We start from the raw sequence: 17937 nt of genomic DNA, 5'->3' as shown, positions 1-17937 counted from the left end.
AAAAAAAAAAAGGGAACGATTATCGTATAATCGGGTTTGCCGCAATTTGGGCAGCGGCGGCAACGTATATAATACAAGCGACGTGCGAGCGGTGATATCGTGCGGGTCAAAGTAAAAGCGTAGTCTTACGTAATTTGGATTCAAGTCAGAATAGAGAAAGCAGTCCTCATCCGGTCGGAGGCGAAACAAATGGTTTCTGTGCCATCGATTTCTACGTCCGCGGAAGGATAACGTGCGTGATAACGTTACGTATATTTTCGAGCGAACGCGATAACGTCCACGTAAATTCTTAATGCGTCATGCATTAATTAAGCGATTAATCGGCACGTTACATTATGCCGCGCCGTCGCGTAATACGTCGGGTCTGAAATACCAATTTCTTCATTAATTTCAAACTCTGTCCTGTTTACGTGACAAGTAGGATATACAGGTTTCCATGTATCGAATCGCAAAACGGTTCTTTTTTTTTTTTACACATACGCCACATTTTGCATATAACAGTTCCTTGCGTAAAGCCGATTTTTTCCGTGCACGGTGCACGTCGAATTTTGCAGCTGCGTAATGAACGCTAGTTAGCGATCACTTTTTGCGCACGCTTGCGATATTAGAGAGCACTCTAATCGTTTTTCGCTGAGGAATAAAAAAAACGTCTGATCGGCTAAATAGCGGGTATACCGTGCCGCGAATGTGCCCGTCAGCATTTGTTGTATCGGATATTGCGAAAGGCCGAGCGCGAACGCGCGCGCGCGCGCGACGTGTCGCGTAAAAAATATGCGGTAGCAATACCGTGTTTGCAATGTAATCATAATTAGAGTCGCGAACGGGTGGCCGCCCGTGTGGTCTAGTGCGATCTGAGAGAGAGAGAAAGAGAGAGAGAAAGAGAGAGAGAGATAAGTATTTATCAATGCCGAAAATTAGTATAAAGCCGCCGGTGGTATATATGCGAGCTATTTATTTTGACAGACCCCAGACAGATTAAACGTGTAATTACACATTATTGCATCACTTGATAGCGCGACAATATTCGCGATATCGCGCGACGTATCGCGGCGCAAGTAAAAAACTCATCGTAATTTTTACGCTCTCTTATTTATTTACGTCTGAAACAACTTCTGTTTCTGAACTTTCCCGAGAATAGATATCAGCGAGATTCAAAAATGATGTTTTTTTTTTTTCGTATAATACATTTTACAAAGGTCAGACGCGTCAGCCTCCGTCATCTGTCTCTATAATTAGATATCTTATTCTGTGGCACATGTGTGTAATCACGTCCCTACGGATACGTCGATATGTGTGTGTGTGTGTGTATGTGTACTACTACTAAGCATGAAAGGTTACTTTGTGATTCACCCGATTGTCGATTATAATTTGTGCCTACTTCTGCCGGGCGCTTGAACGAACCTCGGCTTTAATCCCGCGGTCGCGGGATCGTGATGTAACGCCCTGCGCGACCGCACTCGGTTCCCAAACTTGTCTCATTTGCCATGCAGACACCGCGTATCTCGCAGTCCATCGGCAATCATAAATTTCTAAACCGATATCGATCGAACGGCTTATATACATGCGCGACGACAAGATCGCTAAAACTGGGAGGGTATATAAAAGAATTTTAACGAGCCCTCGTGCATATGCAATAGATCGCGCACGAAAATATCTAAAGTTTAATTTTGACGAGCTCCTGCTAATTTCGACGACAGGCTTTCGACGACGAAAACGCGGCAGTTCGATACGTTTCATTTGAATTTGAAAAACGAAAAACCTGAAACAGAGTTCGATATTTTGTCGGCCCTTTATGTATACGACGGCGTGGTAAACACATGAATGATAAACACGCCGATTTGGTAGTGTTATTCCGACCGGCATGAATCATTTTGTTTCCATTCGTGTTTATCAGCCATTAAATTAGCTTTGTCACGCATGAATATCGCATTGTCGGGTGGGTAATCGGCTTGGCAAGTGTTGCATTGTTTGCAAACAATATTCAACATAATTAATGGTTGAAGCGCAAGGACGTAATTTCACATTAACGATGATGACCTCGGAATAAGCGCGATAATTAGTTATCGCATATTTTTCATCTTATTACTTAATCTTATTGTAATTCCGATAAAACAAATACGTTTGATTGCACAATTTATGCTTGGAGCGAATTAAAAATACGAGATATCTCGAGATGCCGCAGAGACGTTTGATTTCACATTATCTTACATTGTACGACCGTTATGTTAATCTTTAAAAACAAACGAGATCAAAGATTGAAACGCCGAGCCCATTTTTATTTCGTCTGAAATAAAAATGAAAAAAAAGCTCTCGATTACGTGAGACGTTGCGTCAGAATTATATTTAACAAAACGCAGACCCCCGACTCGGCTTTCAATTCTTGAATACCAAATCGACAGATAGAATTCAAAAGAATTAATTCCAAGACATTACGGATTACCTTCTCGAGCAGGGCGAGGGTTATAGGATACCTATTAAAAAAATAATGCTCGAAACAGGAAAACGGATTTCTGTGGATTTATCGTAATTCTCTGCCGATCCGTAAACTTGAGCGTTAAATAATATGTGAAATCTCGAAACGCGTGAGAAAGAGATCCGCGCGATGTGGATCTCGGATCTTACACACGTGTTGATCTTACAACGCTTCGTTCTCACGTATTTCGGAATAATGCAAGACGCGGCTGCGATTGCCTTGCGGCAAATGCCGAGTCGTGCTCTATTTCTTATTCATGCCCGCGCGTCGATCCCGCACGCGCGTTTCAGCAAAATAACACTTTCCGCGAAGACATTAAATGTTGATTTTTCCCGACGAATTTCGCGGCAATTCGATTTATTGAACGGCACTGAAAAAAGGAAGGGGTGGGGAGGGGAGGAGGAAGAAGATTCAAGGCCGGAGGTCTACATGGGCATTGCTAGAATCTACTCAGCGTCTACGTGCTAACATAACAGAGACCGGTCTGGGTAAATAGTATGAAATAATGAAACTCATCCCGAGTCACCGCACGCCGGAGCGACGGAGTCCCGTGGAGCAAAGCATTTCGATATTAGACATTTTGTTGTTTTTTTTCGTCGGCAGCACCGGCAGCTGATGTAAACAACCCGTCGCGTTCGTGTCGTCTCGACGAAGCTTCGACGAATTCGTAGAAACACGTGTATAATATACATATAGGTATAGCCGAATCGATTTTCGATATGGTCAGCGATATGGGCATCAGCAGTTTAAATGACCTGTCTCGCGACACTTGTGATGCATTAACGACGATCTGCGAGCTTTGTGTTTTCGATCGATCCGACCGACGCTAGACAAACACTGACAGCTCCATGTCAATTTGCCCGACGGGACGGCTATATGCGACACGCGGCTCAATGTGCGCAAAGAGACGGCCGATGATCGCGCGCGTTATGATTCCTGGAAGACGCCATCGTGTCGCCGCGCCGCGCGCACGGGCCATTGTGAGTTTCCTGGTTTCACATAAACCATGCGAACGTCTCCGGAATCGCTTAATGCGCACCGCGCGCGCGCGCGCGGGGGAGGAATCGCAAAATGCTCTGAATTGCTCCAAATTGGCCTGAATTGCGAGATCCCGCGTGCGCGTAACCGGTATATTAGCAAAATTAGTTCCGCGAATTTGTCGAATATCTTTACTATCGCCGACGCACAGGTCGCTTACGTCGCACTTACTTAAGCAAAAATTGCCGTAAAGATAAATAATGCATTAGGTATACAAGACGTATGTCTAATCTTCGTATTTCCGGAGATAATCAATGTTTTTCGTCAATTGTACGGATAATTTTACAGCTATTGTAAACTGTTTCGCGATAATGTTATCGCGAGAGCTAATTCTAAAAACGTCTGAACAAAAAATATATATGTACATGTATATTCAGAATTTTTATTTAAGAAATTTAAAAATTTAAAGACCGTATTTTAGAAATTTAAAAAGGATATGTATTTAAGATTTCAAATATGTCTGTAGATAGTATCTGCGGAATAAGAATCATGAGCACGTTTTTGATACGAATACAAATAGAGACCTCTTTGTTCAAAATCTCCCATTGTCCGAATGATCTCTATTTGAACACGTCCTAGTACGCGAACGTTCTATTATCCGAACAGAATATCTCCTTATAGAATACATCCCCTCTCACTCTCTTTCTATTGAAACAACTATACTTCCTGAAAGATGAAGATATGAAAGATAGATATCAGCTAACGGGAAATGTCAATACGAGTATGTGTGCGACTGTGGCTGACAAAGATACGCATAGACTTCATAAAAAAATCTATTTGGAAAAGTGATCTTGGAAAATTACTTTCTGGAATAAAGCGCTTTTTTTACATTGATCGAGTTGTTATTAACGATAACGAATTACACATCGCATATATGTAAATAATTCGCGTACCAAGAATACGAAAGAGTTTACTGCAGCTTACTGAAAATGGAATTATTTTTCGCACTGCCGGTCGCAAATCGATACGAGGCCGGCCGTATCTTTTGGACTTCGTGACGCGAAATCTATTTGCGGCGGCGCGCTATCAGATAAGCGTTCCACGTAATGTACTCGTAACGTACGGTTCGGGTCGCTCGTACCCGCCGTTAGGTTGTTATTGATGCACCGCGGCCTGGGGACGAATCGTGGGCTCGTTAAATAGCGACCGATTTGAAATATTTATCGGCCCGTTTTTCATCCGAGCCTGCACGAACGCCGATATCTGTGTCACCGGCGGAGCTATGTAAATCGGTCGCGAATCGGTCTGCGTCTGCCGGCCAGGTTGCAGGCACGCGAGGTCACGCGGATGGAGCAAATATTCTATTCTGTTATTATAGCCTCTTGGTCGCGCTTAGCATGTCATCAAGCTTCGGCGCAAAAGTGTTACGCGCGCTATCGTGTCGTTTCTTCTTTTACGAACCGCGCGCGCGCGTCTTCGCCGGCTGCGTTCGCGCTGCTATTTATATTTTCCACCGCGATTTTCTAAGCTATAAAGTGGACCGAGAATAAACTGACTTTAAATCAGAGTATCCAGACATACTAAAGCAAGCGGGAGGAAACGGAAAACAAATATGAGACTCCAAACAAAGCAATGAATCGTCCGGAGCTCTCTATTTCTTTATTATTATTATTTTTTTCTTTCGGAAGGAACGGTAAAAAAAATTACACCGAATAAGTACTCCAGTGTACTCGCGTGCATGTGCTATTTGGCAAACGAACGCGTCGCGGTAGAGCCAGGCGTGAGGAATGCATTCTGGGATTCTGCTAAATCCACCGTAATTCTAATCCGCGTAGCAACAGGGCGGCATTTAAACGCGCGCGCGCGCGCATGCACACGCGGTATTTCGCACGGGAGGGTATTATGCGGCGGGATTTTTGCAATTCCCATCTGCGCGCAGGCGAGCGCGGTGTTGCACAGCGAGAAACAGGACTGGTAAGTCATCTCACAGGCAGAGAGGCGACGTCAGGCGCGATGCCCCCTCGACTCGGCAAACATTCGCCAAGTCGTGACAAATGCCGCCGCGTCGCGTCCGCGTGCGAATGAGGCGCGCTCGAACAAGTCTCTAATTGGTGATGACAATGCGACAAAAATTCACATACGGGCGCGTATGCATTCATCAAATGTTTGGCGGAGGCAGAGCGAGTAGACTGTCCGGGGGAGTTTCGTATATTAATGCAGGCGGGAGAGTCTCGCTAAACCAGACCGACCGACGCAACTTTCTCGACACATCGTAGAGGCAGACAGTCGCGAAGGAGGCGAAGGTAAACGTCACGAGGCATGCCGCGGCGAATCGTCTTATTGCGGGACACACACATGCACGTGGAGGAGGGTGCTCAACCTGGGGATCTTTTCGGCACTTCGATCTGTTTCCCCTTTATTTATTAACGGCACCGCCGTTATAGTTTGTCTCACGTGCATCAGCAGCAACAAACAAATGATTGTAATCAGAGAGAGGAAAGATCGATCATATATACATATACATATAATCGACATTGTGAAATCATGTTTCGGTCCTTAGCTGGACTGTCCCTGGAGATTGAGTACTCTCCCCTACCTGGCGTGAAGGAGAAGGTAAACAGGAAAGCAGCGAACCCGGTGAGCGTCCATCTGTTCCTAGGCGCGACTTACCAGCGTGAGCAAGATTTTCGCTCCCTTTTTATGCAACACGGCCGCAATCTGGTCGGTGTAATCAGTCTCGTCCACGCCGTATCGCTCCTTGAAGTCCTCGAGAGTGTGCACCTTGCCCTGCCAAATCGCGTACTCCTTCGACAGCCTCGGCACGAAGAGGATCGAGGTACCGGTCTCCATGTCGATAGCGCCGTAACAGTCGGGCTCCTCCACGCCGAAGCACCATTGAAAGAACGACTCCTGATAAAGAGTACAAATAAAGCTGTATATATGCGAGCTGCGAAAGAGTACGGAAGTCGCAATAGTCATTGCAGTTGTTGAATAATAGAGGGACCTCGGAAGAAGAACGTCGTAGCGTAATAATAGCGGCGCGACTAACATCGTCTAACATCTCTTTAAATAACTAACTCTAGAAATAGTATATAGTAGCCCGATAGTGTGTACTATATCTAATGTACTTTCAGTCATACAAACGTATATAATATCCAGAACCGTCGTACGTATATCGTATAAAAATTACAGAGCGTAAATAAAGAGGCGCAACGTGAAGATAATGAGACGGAATAATGAAGAATGCAAAAGATACGTGTGTGTGATAAACGTTTCTCTTTTATTACAAAATCGATAACCGCTTGCGTAATCGAGGTGAAGAACGGCGCCCGGGACGGGCAACGTCTGCGCGGCGCGACGACTATTCACGACTATTTTCCGCGCGTTCCCGTTCTCCTCGCGCGGACGAGTTTCATTCTCGAAATCGAATGTCGCGATATTTATTCCTCCCCTCGACTTCCTCATGCAAATAGGTCATCCACGCTTATAGGTCTTTCACGATATTACGTGAAGAAATCGATGTTTTGTGCTCGCGCGCGGTCGGCGCACGCCGACCGAGTGTTTCAGAGAGGATACGCCAATATTCCACCACGGGGCCACGTCATCGAGTCGATGCCCAGGTACCCTGCAGTCGTCGAGTCCCGACCGGTCGTCAAGGAGATTTTTCTCGACTGTTCTAATAGACGCGACGTTTCGCAATCGTGCGAAGCGTCGTCCCGACGCGTTATAGGTCTCTCCTTTACGGACGAAGGACACGGATCGCCGGCTACGGCGAACGGAATTTCTCTCTGCTTTCAATAGCAAGGAATCTTTTGTGTTTCTCTCTCTTTCTCTCTCTTTTTTTTTGTCTTAAACAAGATAAAAATACTGCAGCGGATTCTCCGCGGCGGTCTCACGCCCGGCCGGGTCTTGAATTCCCTCGGAGGCTTCGAAAAAGCTTGTACAGGAAACAGAATCACGCGAGTGTGTCCGCGCGCGCGCGCGGCTTCCCCTTCGCCCGTGATGGCCGAAGCGGAAATGCCGTTCCTGGTTTCCACCGTTCGGTGCCGTTTTTATCAATCAAACCGCCGCCGCGCCGAGGTCGCGTCGCGCAAAGGCACGTCTTCGGAGATCGCTCCGTTTTTTTGTACACCAGTAAAATTCTAGGCCTTCTCGGGATATTCAGGTCAAAAAATTTTTTACGAATTTTACAACAACGGAACTAGGCGGTTGAAACTGACCGCGAGTAAAAAAAGGGAAAACGGATTTACTGATTGTGACAAACGGACGTTATTTATTTCGGAGTCACTAAAATGACAAGTCTATATAATTTTTTTCATTTTGATTAATACTTTCCGTCTCATTTTATCAACTGATGACAGAGTCTATACGCTATAGTTCCAATTACTGATAAAAGTAATATTTCATTTCTTCTACTTTAAACTTATGTGGATGATATTTTTACTTACAAGTTTTCTTGAATGAAATTTCACTCATTATTAGTAGACTGTTGAACAAACGGAATGATCGGGGTTAAGTTTAAAACGAAAGAAGTGTACGCTTGCACATGGAGAAGGGAAAAGAAAGAGAGAGAGAGAGAGAGAGAGAGAGAGAGACAGAAAAAAAAGAAATGAGGCAGGTGCAGCTGCGAAGAGAACGTATCTACTATATATATACTAATATACTCGATGCTACAATATCGCATCTTTAGCGACATTGGCGGAGGCAGGCATCGCCGCCGCCGTTGCCGTCGTCGCCGTCGTGAGTTCCGAAAAATCCAGCAGATCGGAATTCCAAGGGTGAAGCGATGAGAAATGAGCCGAGCGAGCCCGTGCGAGTCGTAACGCGTTGCGCGCCTTGTTGTGTTTGGGTTCAAGAGCTGGGCCATCTCACTCTCTCCGTCTCCCGAGCCGCTCGCGGGCTCTCATTTCCGTCCGATGCCGAGAGAAGAGAGAGAAAGAGACGAGGACGGGGGACGAGGGAATGAGAGAGTGAGAGAGCACATCTTGAGAACGATCAGGCATCAGGTCAACGCGCTCTCGGCACAGCCAGCAGGTATTATCTTAAAGAAGTTCTGTGTGTATGTATATATACATACATATATATGATTTTACATACATATATATATATATATATATGTATATGTATGTAAAATCCCACACGCGATAGTGTGTGTATATCTCGCTAGAACACATATATATCTCCTCTAGCAGGGATAATATAATATCTATTACCTTACCTTTTATATAAGGCGTTAACGAACGAGTTACGTGGACTTTATTCGCGGATCTTTTTTTTTCGCGCCTTGCATACGAAATATTCCTAAAGATGAAAATAATTTTCTTCCTCTTCCCCTAGAAGTAGTTCTAGAAATTATACTATTTTATTGATTCACTGAATTATTGAAGAACTATTATCGTTACTATCGCGCTGGTCGCGCCGGGAGTGGCGCATGTACCGGGCGAACGGCCAAGAACACATATTGAGAACGGCGGACTAATGCACAGCCGCAGTTAAGAAAGAATCCGTGCGACGAAAAGGGTCCCGTATTGATCGCAACATCGCGCGACAATAGCACCGCGATATCGAATTCAGCACGAGTACGTCGTTTTAACTGTCGAGCGTGCGGAACGAGCGCTGCGCATAAAGAAAGACGGGCGGCACGCTATTCGCCAAATTAGAAACTGGAGCACCACCTTGATCGCATGCATACGGGATGCTCCGCAGAAGCACCGGATGCGCCAGTCGCGGATCCGGCAACAAATTTCCTGTCGTTCGACTCTCGTTTACAGAAACTTCGCGAAATTGGACGTCGCTTATATTTTTAATCTTCGTCGAAAAATATTCTTAAAATAAAATGGTATAGATTATATTTTTCCATTAAGATTGCTGGAACTGAAACTTGAAAGTAAGTGGAGCTTAAGGTACATTTCTCTCTAAGCTGATAAACTCGGCGCAAACGTCGCTCGGGAGGATCAACAATGACGTAAGCGTGGCATAAATTCGAGCTGGTCTGGAACATCTCGAGATAATGTTCACGCTATAAAGACCATAACGCATTAAAAAAAAAAAAATGAAAACGTAACCGGTAGAACTGAAACAGGAAGCGAGTCCTCCAGTCGCGATCGACCGCTCTTCTCGACAATTTGCTTCGCTCAAAGTTCCGTTTTTTCGTTAAAAGTCACGACTTTAAACCGCGAAGATACCATCATCATTGCGCTTATAATTTCTATTTTCTTCCTCTCTGTTGTACGAAAATTTACCGTACGAATTTACCGTAAAGCAGAACGATCTCTCGTATAGGCGTGCGAGTATATAATTCAGGTCGCGAGAATTGTGTAGCTATCACGTTTAACGCCGAGTACGCTGAATGCGTATGATTATCAATCCATGATAAACATTGAATGCAACATGCATATCATTAAAACCGAAACCGCGGTTGCATACCCAACCTGAATAACGCAGCCTCGTGAATTGCACGCTAGCGGTTTGTGAATTAAAGGGTAAATTACACACGGCGAAATGACGAAAAGCGTCGGAACGTTAGTTTTAGATGTTAACCGAGGATAACAATAGCCGTAATCTCGACGAACAAATTTCTGAGCAATGTATAAGCGGTTTGCATCATCTGCATCAGTGTGCGCTCACTGAGCGTTGAAACAATCGGCTCGAGTTCCACCATATGTATACACGTGTGTATATTTCGCATGGGAATAACACAGTGTCAGAAAGTGCTTTAACATATATGCACCTGGCACGCTCAGCAAAAATGTTTTCGTGCTTATACATTTTCCCTCGTAGAATTAATAAAAAAAGAAACGTAGAAACGTGAAAAGTAAACAGAAGATAAAAATATATCGACACAAGTAAATGGAAGCTGTATTACATGTTAATGTATAGGTAAATAAGCTTTCTAGTGTGATCGGGAAATAAATGGAGCAAAATTTTACTTTGTGTGCGCGGCTCGAGTGAAAAATTCACGGTCAGTCGCCGCAACAAAGAAGCGCGTGCAAACGCGCGGCTTCGGAATACGGACGGATGAACGGAGTGCGGCCGGTGTGTTTTTGTAGAGAGCGCCGTCCGAACGGTACCTCAGTTCTAGTAAAGCGGGTTTTAAAGGCAATCTGCCAGAGCCGCGGGTCCGTCCGTCTGCGCGCCCCAGGAGCGTGTCTCGGACCGGATCGTCGCTCGTCGCGTCGATTTTCGGCGCGGCTTCGACGAGAACGTGTTTACGACGTTGTAAATGCAGCGGAACTCCATCTACTACCCAGAATAGTCCGGTAGAGTGGAGTCAGTTATTCATATGTGAGGCGCGCGCGCGAGAGAGAGAGAGAGAGAAAGAGAGTTCATAAACTTCCGAACGGAGCTGCTTCCCCCTCCCCTCTCCCTCCCGACAGAAATCTCCATTCTGATCTGCTGCATTATTATTATCATCGCCGCGTTACTGTTACCGCGGAAATTAAATTAATCTCAGAAAATGTGAGAGTTCAGCGAAGAAACAAGAAGCGCAGGTGACTCTGCATTATATATACAATATATAGCAGTATGGATAATAAAGCAAAGTAGAATATCATCGTTGAAGGACAAACTCGTATATGCGCGTGCAGTTTTACTTTACTTTGTAAGAATTCCACGATATTTATCACGCGATAAAACGCGCCAGATAATAATATTTGGTTTTCGCGTCTAGTAAAATTACCTGATATCAGAGTCAGGGCGTGCACGAGAGAGTGAGAGTTCCAAAAAGAAATTCTACCGCGATGAATTACAAGCAAGTTTGTGCAAGGCGACACGTGTAAGCCGTGGCGTTCTCCCGTGGCGTTTAATTAATTTTATTACCGCTCGTTTTCTTCGGTTTGTTATCAGCTTCGGTGTTACGCTGCAACATGGATAAATCATGCTCCGATAATGAAAAAGTGTAAAAATTTTTTCTCTTTGACATAATTATTGGAATGTTAATTATTTTTGCGCGCAATTTCAAAAATGTTAATTAACTCCGACGTGTAAACTTTCGCAACAGCGCGTAACACTCATCGTGCCAATCTTATCGATGACTAATTTACCAACATTGCGCTTCGTACCCAAGTCGCAGCCATATGGCGATAAGCAATCCGAGTTCGGCGAATTCAATTCGCGGATTGAGTTCGCGCGGCTCTACAATGTTCTCCCTGAGTCGAAATAAGTCAACTTTCTCACACCGGTGGCAACTGGGCTACCTGAATACCTCGCGGCAAAGTTCAATTGTCTTTACAACTATTACTAGCGCAGGAACGTGTCGAATACACAAATACCCGGTTAGACCACGTATATAATTGTGGCTGAATCTTCGGAATTTCCCCGCGGACTTTGCTTTGTCCGAAAACACGGTATTTCTGAGATTTCGCATAGGAAAAATGATCTCTTTTTCTGTGTTCACGTTTCACGCGAGTCTTGTGTCGGAGGATCGTGAACGACGGTACAAAATCCGGCGATATAATAAATTGGTCTTTTACGGACAAAATTCTTATTGAAAAAGATTGCTTCTGGTAAGATAAGACTACGAAAACCGCATCTAAATTCGCAATTTAAGTTAAGTCCAAAATTAAGATCCAAAGTTCTATTATCTTATAAAAATTTAAAAAAAAGACTTTTTAGTGCGCTTTGCCTGAAAAATTTGGATCTTAAGCTGACGCGTTTTGAAATATTCGAATCAATTACATTTTCAACTCAATCTAACAAGAAAGGCATAACAGCATATGAATACGCACCTGTCTGAAGGGCCAATTTATGTCCGTTTCGTTGAAGGGAATCTCTGTGCCACCTTGGAGAACGACGAAACTGTTCTGGATAATGATTTCACCGTGCGCACGGAGACGTGAGAGCAGTCGTTCGCGATTATTGCGAAAAAGGGACATCGGCACTTTCAGAGTCTCGCTGGATCGCCAAAAGTGCGGGTTTCTGAAATTACGACTCTTAGATTAGTGAAACGTTATCGGAAAAGGAAAAAAATTGGAAATGAATCTATAATTATGCTCTAATAAGATTACGTTAATGAGAAATGAGAATGTTTCGATTTCGTACTAAAACTTTAACACTAAATGTCTCAAATGACTAAGTTATCTCTATTGAAAATCATAAATAAAGCTAAAGCACTGAATAGTATCTCTTCACGTTACGCTGTTCGCAAATAATTACTTTGCTTCCGATAATATCGCTAAAACTTTCTAAAAAGAAAGTAGCCGCGCGCTGATTGCCCTGCACGTTTAGCACATCAATTCGCTCCACTATAACGGCAGCGGTTTTAGAACACTAATATTTAGGTGACTCATAAGAGTTACATCACGAGCATGATAAAGCGTCATCGTGCACACAAGAAAGTCCTATAGATAAAAAATTTCAAAGCAAACACACAATAGAATTGACGCACAAAGTACCTTACGTACAATTGAATTAATTCCGATGTCGTGCGCTTCGTGAGATCTTTCTTGTGCGCATTCGTCGCGGCTCCGGTTCGAATAAATCTCGAACAAAGATGACTGCGGAAAGGTAAAAAACCGCGTAGAAGAAAACCGCCGGTAGTCATATGTTTAATTAGCATATTTCTGTATATTTAAAAATAATACAACTTAATTCTTTAATGAGAAGACTGAAATGTCTATTTATCAGCCGGAATTTTTTGAAAGAAATTATATTACTTGCTCTTACAAATTTTAATATCTATGTCACTTCAGAATTGTTCGAAGAAAACTTTATAATGATATTCCTGAATGAGGCTCGCGTTTCAGTGATGAAAGAACGAAAGGCTCTTCGTGATGCCTGTAATAAGATCGCGCGTTGTAAGACGACGTGCTCGATATTCGGCAGCTATATAGTAATTACACAGCACGAGCATAAATAGAACACTCGAGACGCGACGTCTATTCTCACGAAGGAGCGAGAGAGAGAGAGAGAGAGAGAAGCAGTTTCGTGTGCGGCCTCGCGTAGGTATACGTATTCGGTTCGTATTTTAAGCCGTGTCATTGGACGACTCGCGCCTCTTGACTGACACAATTCTTGTTCTACTATATATCCCCTTGAGACAAAATGCGTGACGGCGAGCACAGGAAACTTGGAGCACGTTAACGAGATACACGCGCGGTAATGTGTACGCCGCCGCGCACGCTATACTTAACCCTCTGCAACCCCGTGGCCGTCGCTGCCGCGTTTTAAGCTTCCCTAAATTCCGCGCGTATACTAATTTAGCCGCGCGCAGCGATCGCGCGTCACTTTTAATGTCTACTCGAAAGTTATATTTAACCTGGCAGTGACGACCGGAGAGAGAGAGAGAGAGAGAGAGAGAGAGAAACAGCGCGGGAGGAAAATTCGTGCATATGTATATATGCAACGATATACATGCGTTTATAATTATTTATAAATATTATTCGATCGATTTTTCTTGACGCAAACGATACTATTATACATGCAAATGTCAGCGTTTATAAATTACTCAGTTATCTTTAACTTTATTCGGAATTTAAATAAAATCGAAATGTAGGAGGAAGAGAAAAGGAGAGAAAGAGAGAGAGAAAGAGAGAGAGCTGCTACTTGACAGTGGACAATACGTTCTGCTCACGAAAGCAGTGAAAGTATCGCGGATCACGACGGTACGATCGGTGTCTTCTGCGTTAGTTTCACGCATAAACGCTGCGTTGTCGACTTTCCTCGAGTTTACGTACGCGAAATACGCCATCGTGAAAATACTGCGCGTATACGCTCTCGCGCAGAGTGAAGCATTCCAGACACAACAAACGCGCACAGTCCATAGTCACGAGTCTTAACCTTTAATTAACATCGTTCTGTCTGTTGGACTATGCAAATAAAATTCGCATCGCAATATCGAGCAGACGTGTTTACAATGCGAAACTTCTTAAAAGGTATAAAGATAAATATGCGTGAAAGAATTATACGCAGCTGACTAAGCAACGTGACGAGACGCGTTCGTTTTCCGCGAATTATTTTCCGAAAAAAAAAAAAAAAAAAAAAAAATGTAACGTCGTATTATATTGTATGCGAGACGTTACGTCATCTTTTCCAATTAAAGAAAAATTGACATGGTTATCTAATCGCGGCGAGCAAAAAGATTACGTCGTTTTCCTTGAGGATGCTCATTTACTCTGCGTTGTTTTGCCTGACGTTGCAACAATCTTATAACTTTTTCGCGCTATACGTTATAATCGTAATCTTATCACGCGACGTGCAGACAGACAAATAACAGCATTGTTTATCGAACGAGAGGAATGGAACGCGCGCCAGTTTAAAAATGCATTACGTAAAAACGTACGTCGGGTGTTGAAAAAAGAAGAAGAGAGAAAAAACAGGCGAGTGCGGTGCGGAGCGGCCCGAAATTTCGGGGGCCGTCTGTAAACAACGCCGATAACGAGCCGCCGTTTTGTTTACCGTAAGTGCGATACGACGTACATAATATCACGCGACCGCAGCTGCAAAAAGAAAGACTCGGATAGTACCTTGAACCTCCGTTCTACTCCAGTTACGTCATCGAGAAACAGACTGGAGCAGAAGCAGCGAGTCGGATTTTTCTGCTCCGAAATTTTGCAAAACCGGGCAGACGTTCGATAATGTGTTGTAATACAGAGGGGAAAAGAAACGTGTGACAAAAAGTTTCCCGGCAATTTGAATTCCCGGCGAAGAAAAGAAAAAAAAAAGAATTACTCCGATCGCGAAACTTCGGACAACTGTTTTGGAAGCGATGGCGTTGTTCGAATCGGCTGCCGAAACTATAAATAATCCGCAGGAAAGTTAAACGCTGATTTCGCGGAAACCGTTATGTAAAGAATGCAAAAAGAGAGCTGCGTGTATTTTTAAGAGAGGCCGCGCTTCCACGCGAGAGTCGAGTCGCTCGCGCGAAACGCCCGGCCACGTGCTTAGCATAATTACGAACAATGCAAACGTAAACAACGCCGTCATTAAATTCCGCATGCAAGTCGGGCAACCTAGAAACCTTCTTATATGCGCGGTCGTGCTTTCTACGAAGAGCCCGCCGCTGTTCTCCGCGAAATGAAGATACGTCACGTCCGTCAACAAGTGCCAGTGTTAAGCGTATATAGTCCAGCCAAGCTGCGGCGCGTCAAATCATATTTTTCTTATGAAAACACGTTACACGGAACGTGTAACAGACGAGAATAATTTAGGGGATGCTCCACGGCGGTTCGCCGATCTGCTATAAGGGCGAATCAATCAACGTGAAGAAGATACGCCGTCAATTATTTTGACCTACTACTATATACGCGACGTATAGTTGAGGCCGTATAGGCTTGCCTCTACGGCCCAACCCATCGTTACATCTCGTGCATGAATACTGTTATCAGACGGTCCAAGGGTCAACGAGAACCTAACGGAGCGCGGAACACGGCTGTAACCGCGCGCCTAACCTCAAAATCCAGCCAGGCCGCGAGCGAGTCGGGAGGGGAGGGAAAGCGAACGCGGACGGGCAAACGGAAAAAGAGTCGTGATGCCAAGAGCCACGGGGCGAGCTCCGCAATTCGCGATTTCGCAATTCGATCCGCGACCTATTCGCGCGCGAGCATTCCAACCGCGATCGAACCGACGATGCTGGGAGATTGCCGCAAACGCTCGCTCACACGGCTCGCGAGACCGATGATTTCGAAAGGAGTTCGATTCTCCGTGCCGTAAACGCGGAGAGAGGAGATCGCTCCGATTACTCCGATTTGCTCCGTCGGAAGCAACGGAGAGACAATACATCATTCTCGTCGAGGTGGATTTGGGTGGATTCTCGCCGAGGAGACGCGGCGCGACGCGGCGCGGCTCCGCGAGTCTCGAGTCCCGAATGGAAAACGTTGACGCGGCGATTAAACCTACTTCCACGAAGGGCAATGACACGGCGTAAATATATAAATACGAATCGCGATGTATTGTTTGTATGTACGTACGAGTTCGCGCGGCTGCACTCCGCCGCCATGTTGCTCGCTCGCAGGTGTTTGTTGTGTGCTGAAGCGTCGCTGGCCTGGCCACGGTCGCGCGGCTGCGTCGACGTAGTCCTCGGGTGTAAACACGGAGAGACAGCGTCAGGCCCGCGGAATCGGCGAGGACGGTGGTCCAGGTGGTCACTGCGCTGGGCGCACGGTGTTCCGTGTTTCTTTATACGGACCGCGAATCGCGCGTATCGGAGTATTCGTTATCGCCGCGTGACAACGAGATACGACAGTCCGGCCGCGCACATCTGACAGTTCGGCGCGCGGTCACGTGGTCGCCGCGGCACGTGTTCGGCCGACGCCGGCCGACCAAGCCCGAGACGGGCCGTCGTGCCCGTCCGCGGCCGATGACGCGTTTCACGCAACGGCTCGCCGACAAAATGCCGGGCCTGGTGTTTACGTTTTTTTTTTGTTTTTTTTTTTCGAAGGCATCCAGACTGCAAATCGCCGCATTACGAGAGAGAGAATCTTTACCCTGTCCTAGCAGGCTCGATTTATGTTAAAATGTTAAACGAATAACGAAGAGCGACGGAACGAGTCTTTTTTTTTTGCGTAACTCGCTTATAACGTTCAGAAAATATTCTCCGAAAATATATATTCTCGTATTTTCGTTCGATCAATCAATGCTCGTATAATCTTTCCTGCATTTATCCGATCACCGGAAGGCGAGCGATCTTAACGAGTATAACCGGCTATCTCGCGCACATCTCTTTCTTTTTTTCCTGTCTCTCTCTCTTGTCCAAGTGGGTCGCATCGCGTTCGCTATCTCGCGCCGAAATCTGTGTCAACACACGGACAAGGCCGATATCTGTTATTAGACGAATTGTTGACTCGCGGCCGTGCCGTTAACTCCGCGCCGATCTGTGAGATCAGCGCGGAGATCGCTATCGAAACGACCGGGTCGCTCCACGCAATCCCGGCGCAGTGGAAAAATATAACAATGTTAGACCCGATTCAACGAGGCCGGCCGAGATAAGGCAATCCTCGAGTACATCTCCGCGATTCGTCGAAACATCGCGTGGCGTTGTTAATAATTATCACGATAAGCGCGCGAGTTCGATTTGTCGCGTTATCTCTGATGTGCATTTCGGGATGACGGATGATGTAACATCAACACGGCGTTTCTCGGTACGACCGAAAGGATGTCGGGACCGAGAGGCGAATCGAAAACTCGCGGCCGATGACTCATTAGGAAAGGTCTGATTCACCGCGTGTATACACCACGTATCACTTGCCGCACGCAAGTTTCCGACTGTCCCAGCGGTGTCCTCCCCCATATCAAAAAATTATCGGAATTCCAAAATATCTCGAAACACGATTTTATTTTTCATTCCTGCCGCTGCTTCCTTTTTTTTTCGCCAAGAAAAACGGCGCATCACCGAGCAAAAACTACGACGCAACGCCGTCTCGCGTATACATTTATAGCGCAAGGTATTCTTTCGAACTCTCGGCCGCCGATGTCGGGATCCTATTCTCAGTTTACTAACGACAAGCCCGAAGGCCTTGCCCGAAGGTCGCCCGAGCGTTACACGTATATTA

At 45.3% G+C, this 17937-nt stretch overlaps 1 protein-coding gene across 1 annotated transcript in view; it reads right to left on the bottom strand.

Annotated features, from left to right (window-relative positions):
* LOC105448377 overlaps positions 1–16632 on the bottom strand; it is a 19580-nt gene extending 2948 nt beyond the window's left edge. The window contains exons 1-3 of the mRNA XM_011686901.1: positions 16357–16632; positions 12178–12367; positions 6122–6361 (exon numbers count right to left, since the gene is read on the bottom strand). Coding sequence (XP_011685203.1) covers positions 6122–6361; positions 12178–12367; positions 16357–16385 — 459 coding nt within the window. The 5' untranslated portion in view covers positions 16386–16632. The remainder of the gene's footprint in view (positions 1–6121; positions 6362–12177; positions 12368–16356) is intronic.
* Positions 16633–17937: the final 1305 nt, after the last annotated feature.

Source organism: Wasmannia auropunctata, unplaced genomic scaffold (genome assembly GCF_000956235.1).
Source record: "Wasmannia auropunctata unplaced genomic scaffold, wasmannia.A_1.0 LD336116.1, whole genome shotgun sequence".
Taxonomy (NCBI): domain Eukaryota; kingdom Metazoa; phylum Arthropoda; class Insecta; order Hymenoptera; family Formicidae; genus Wasmannia; species Wasmannia auropunctata.
The sequence above is the reverse complement of the archived record's forward strand: the minus strand, read 5'-3'. Positions and strand labels throughout refer to the sequence as shown.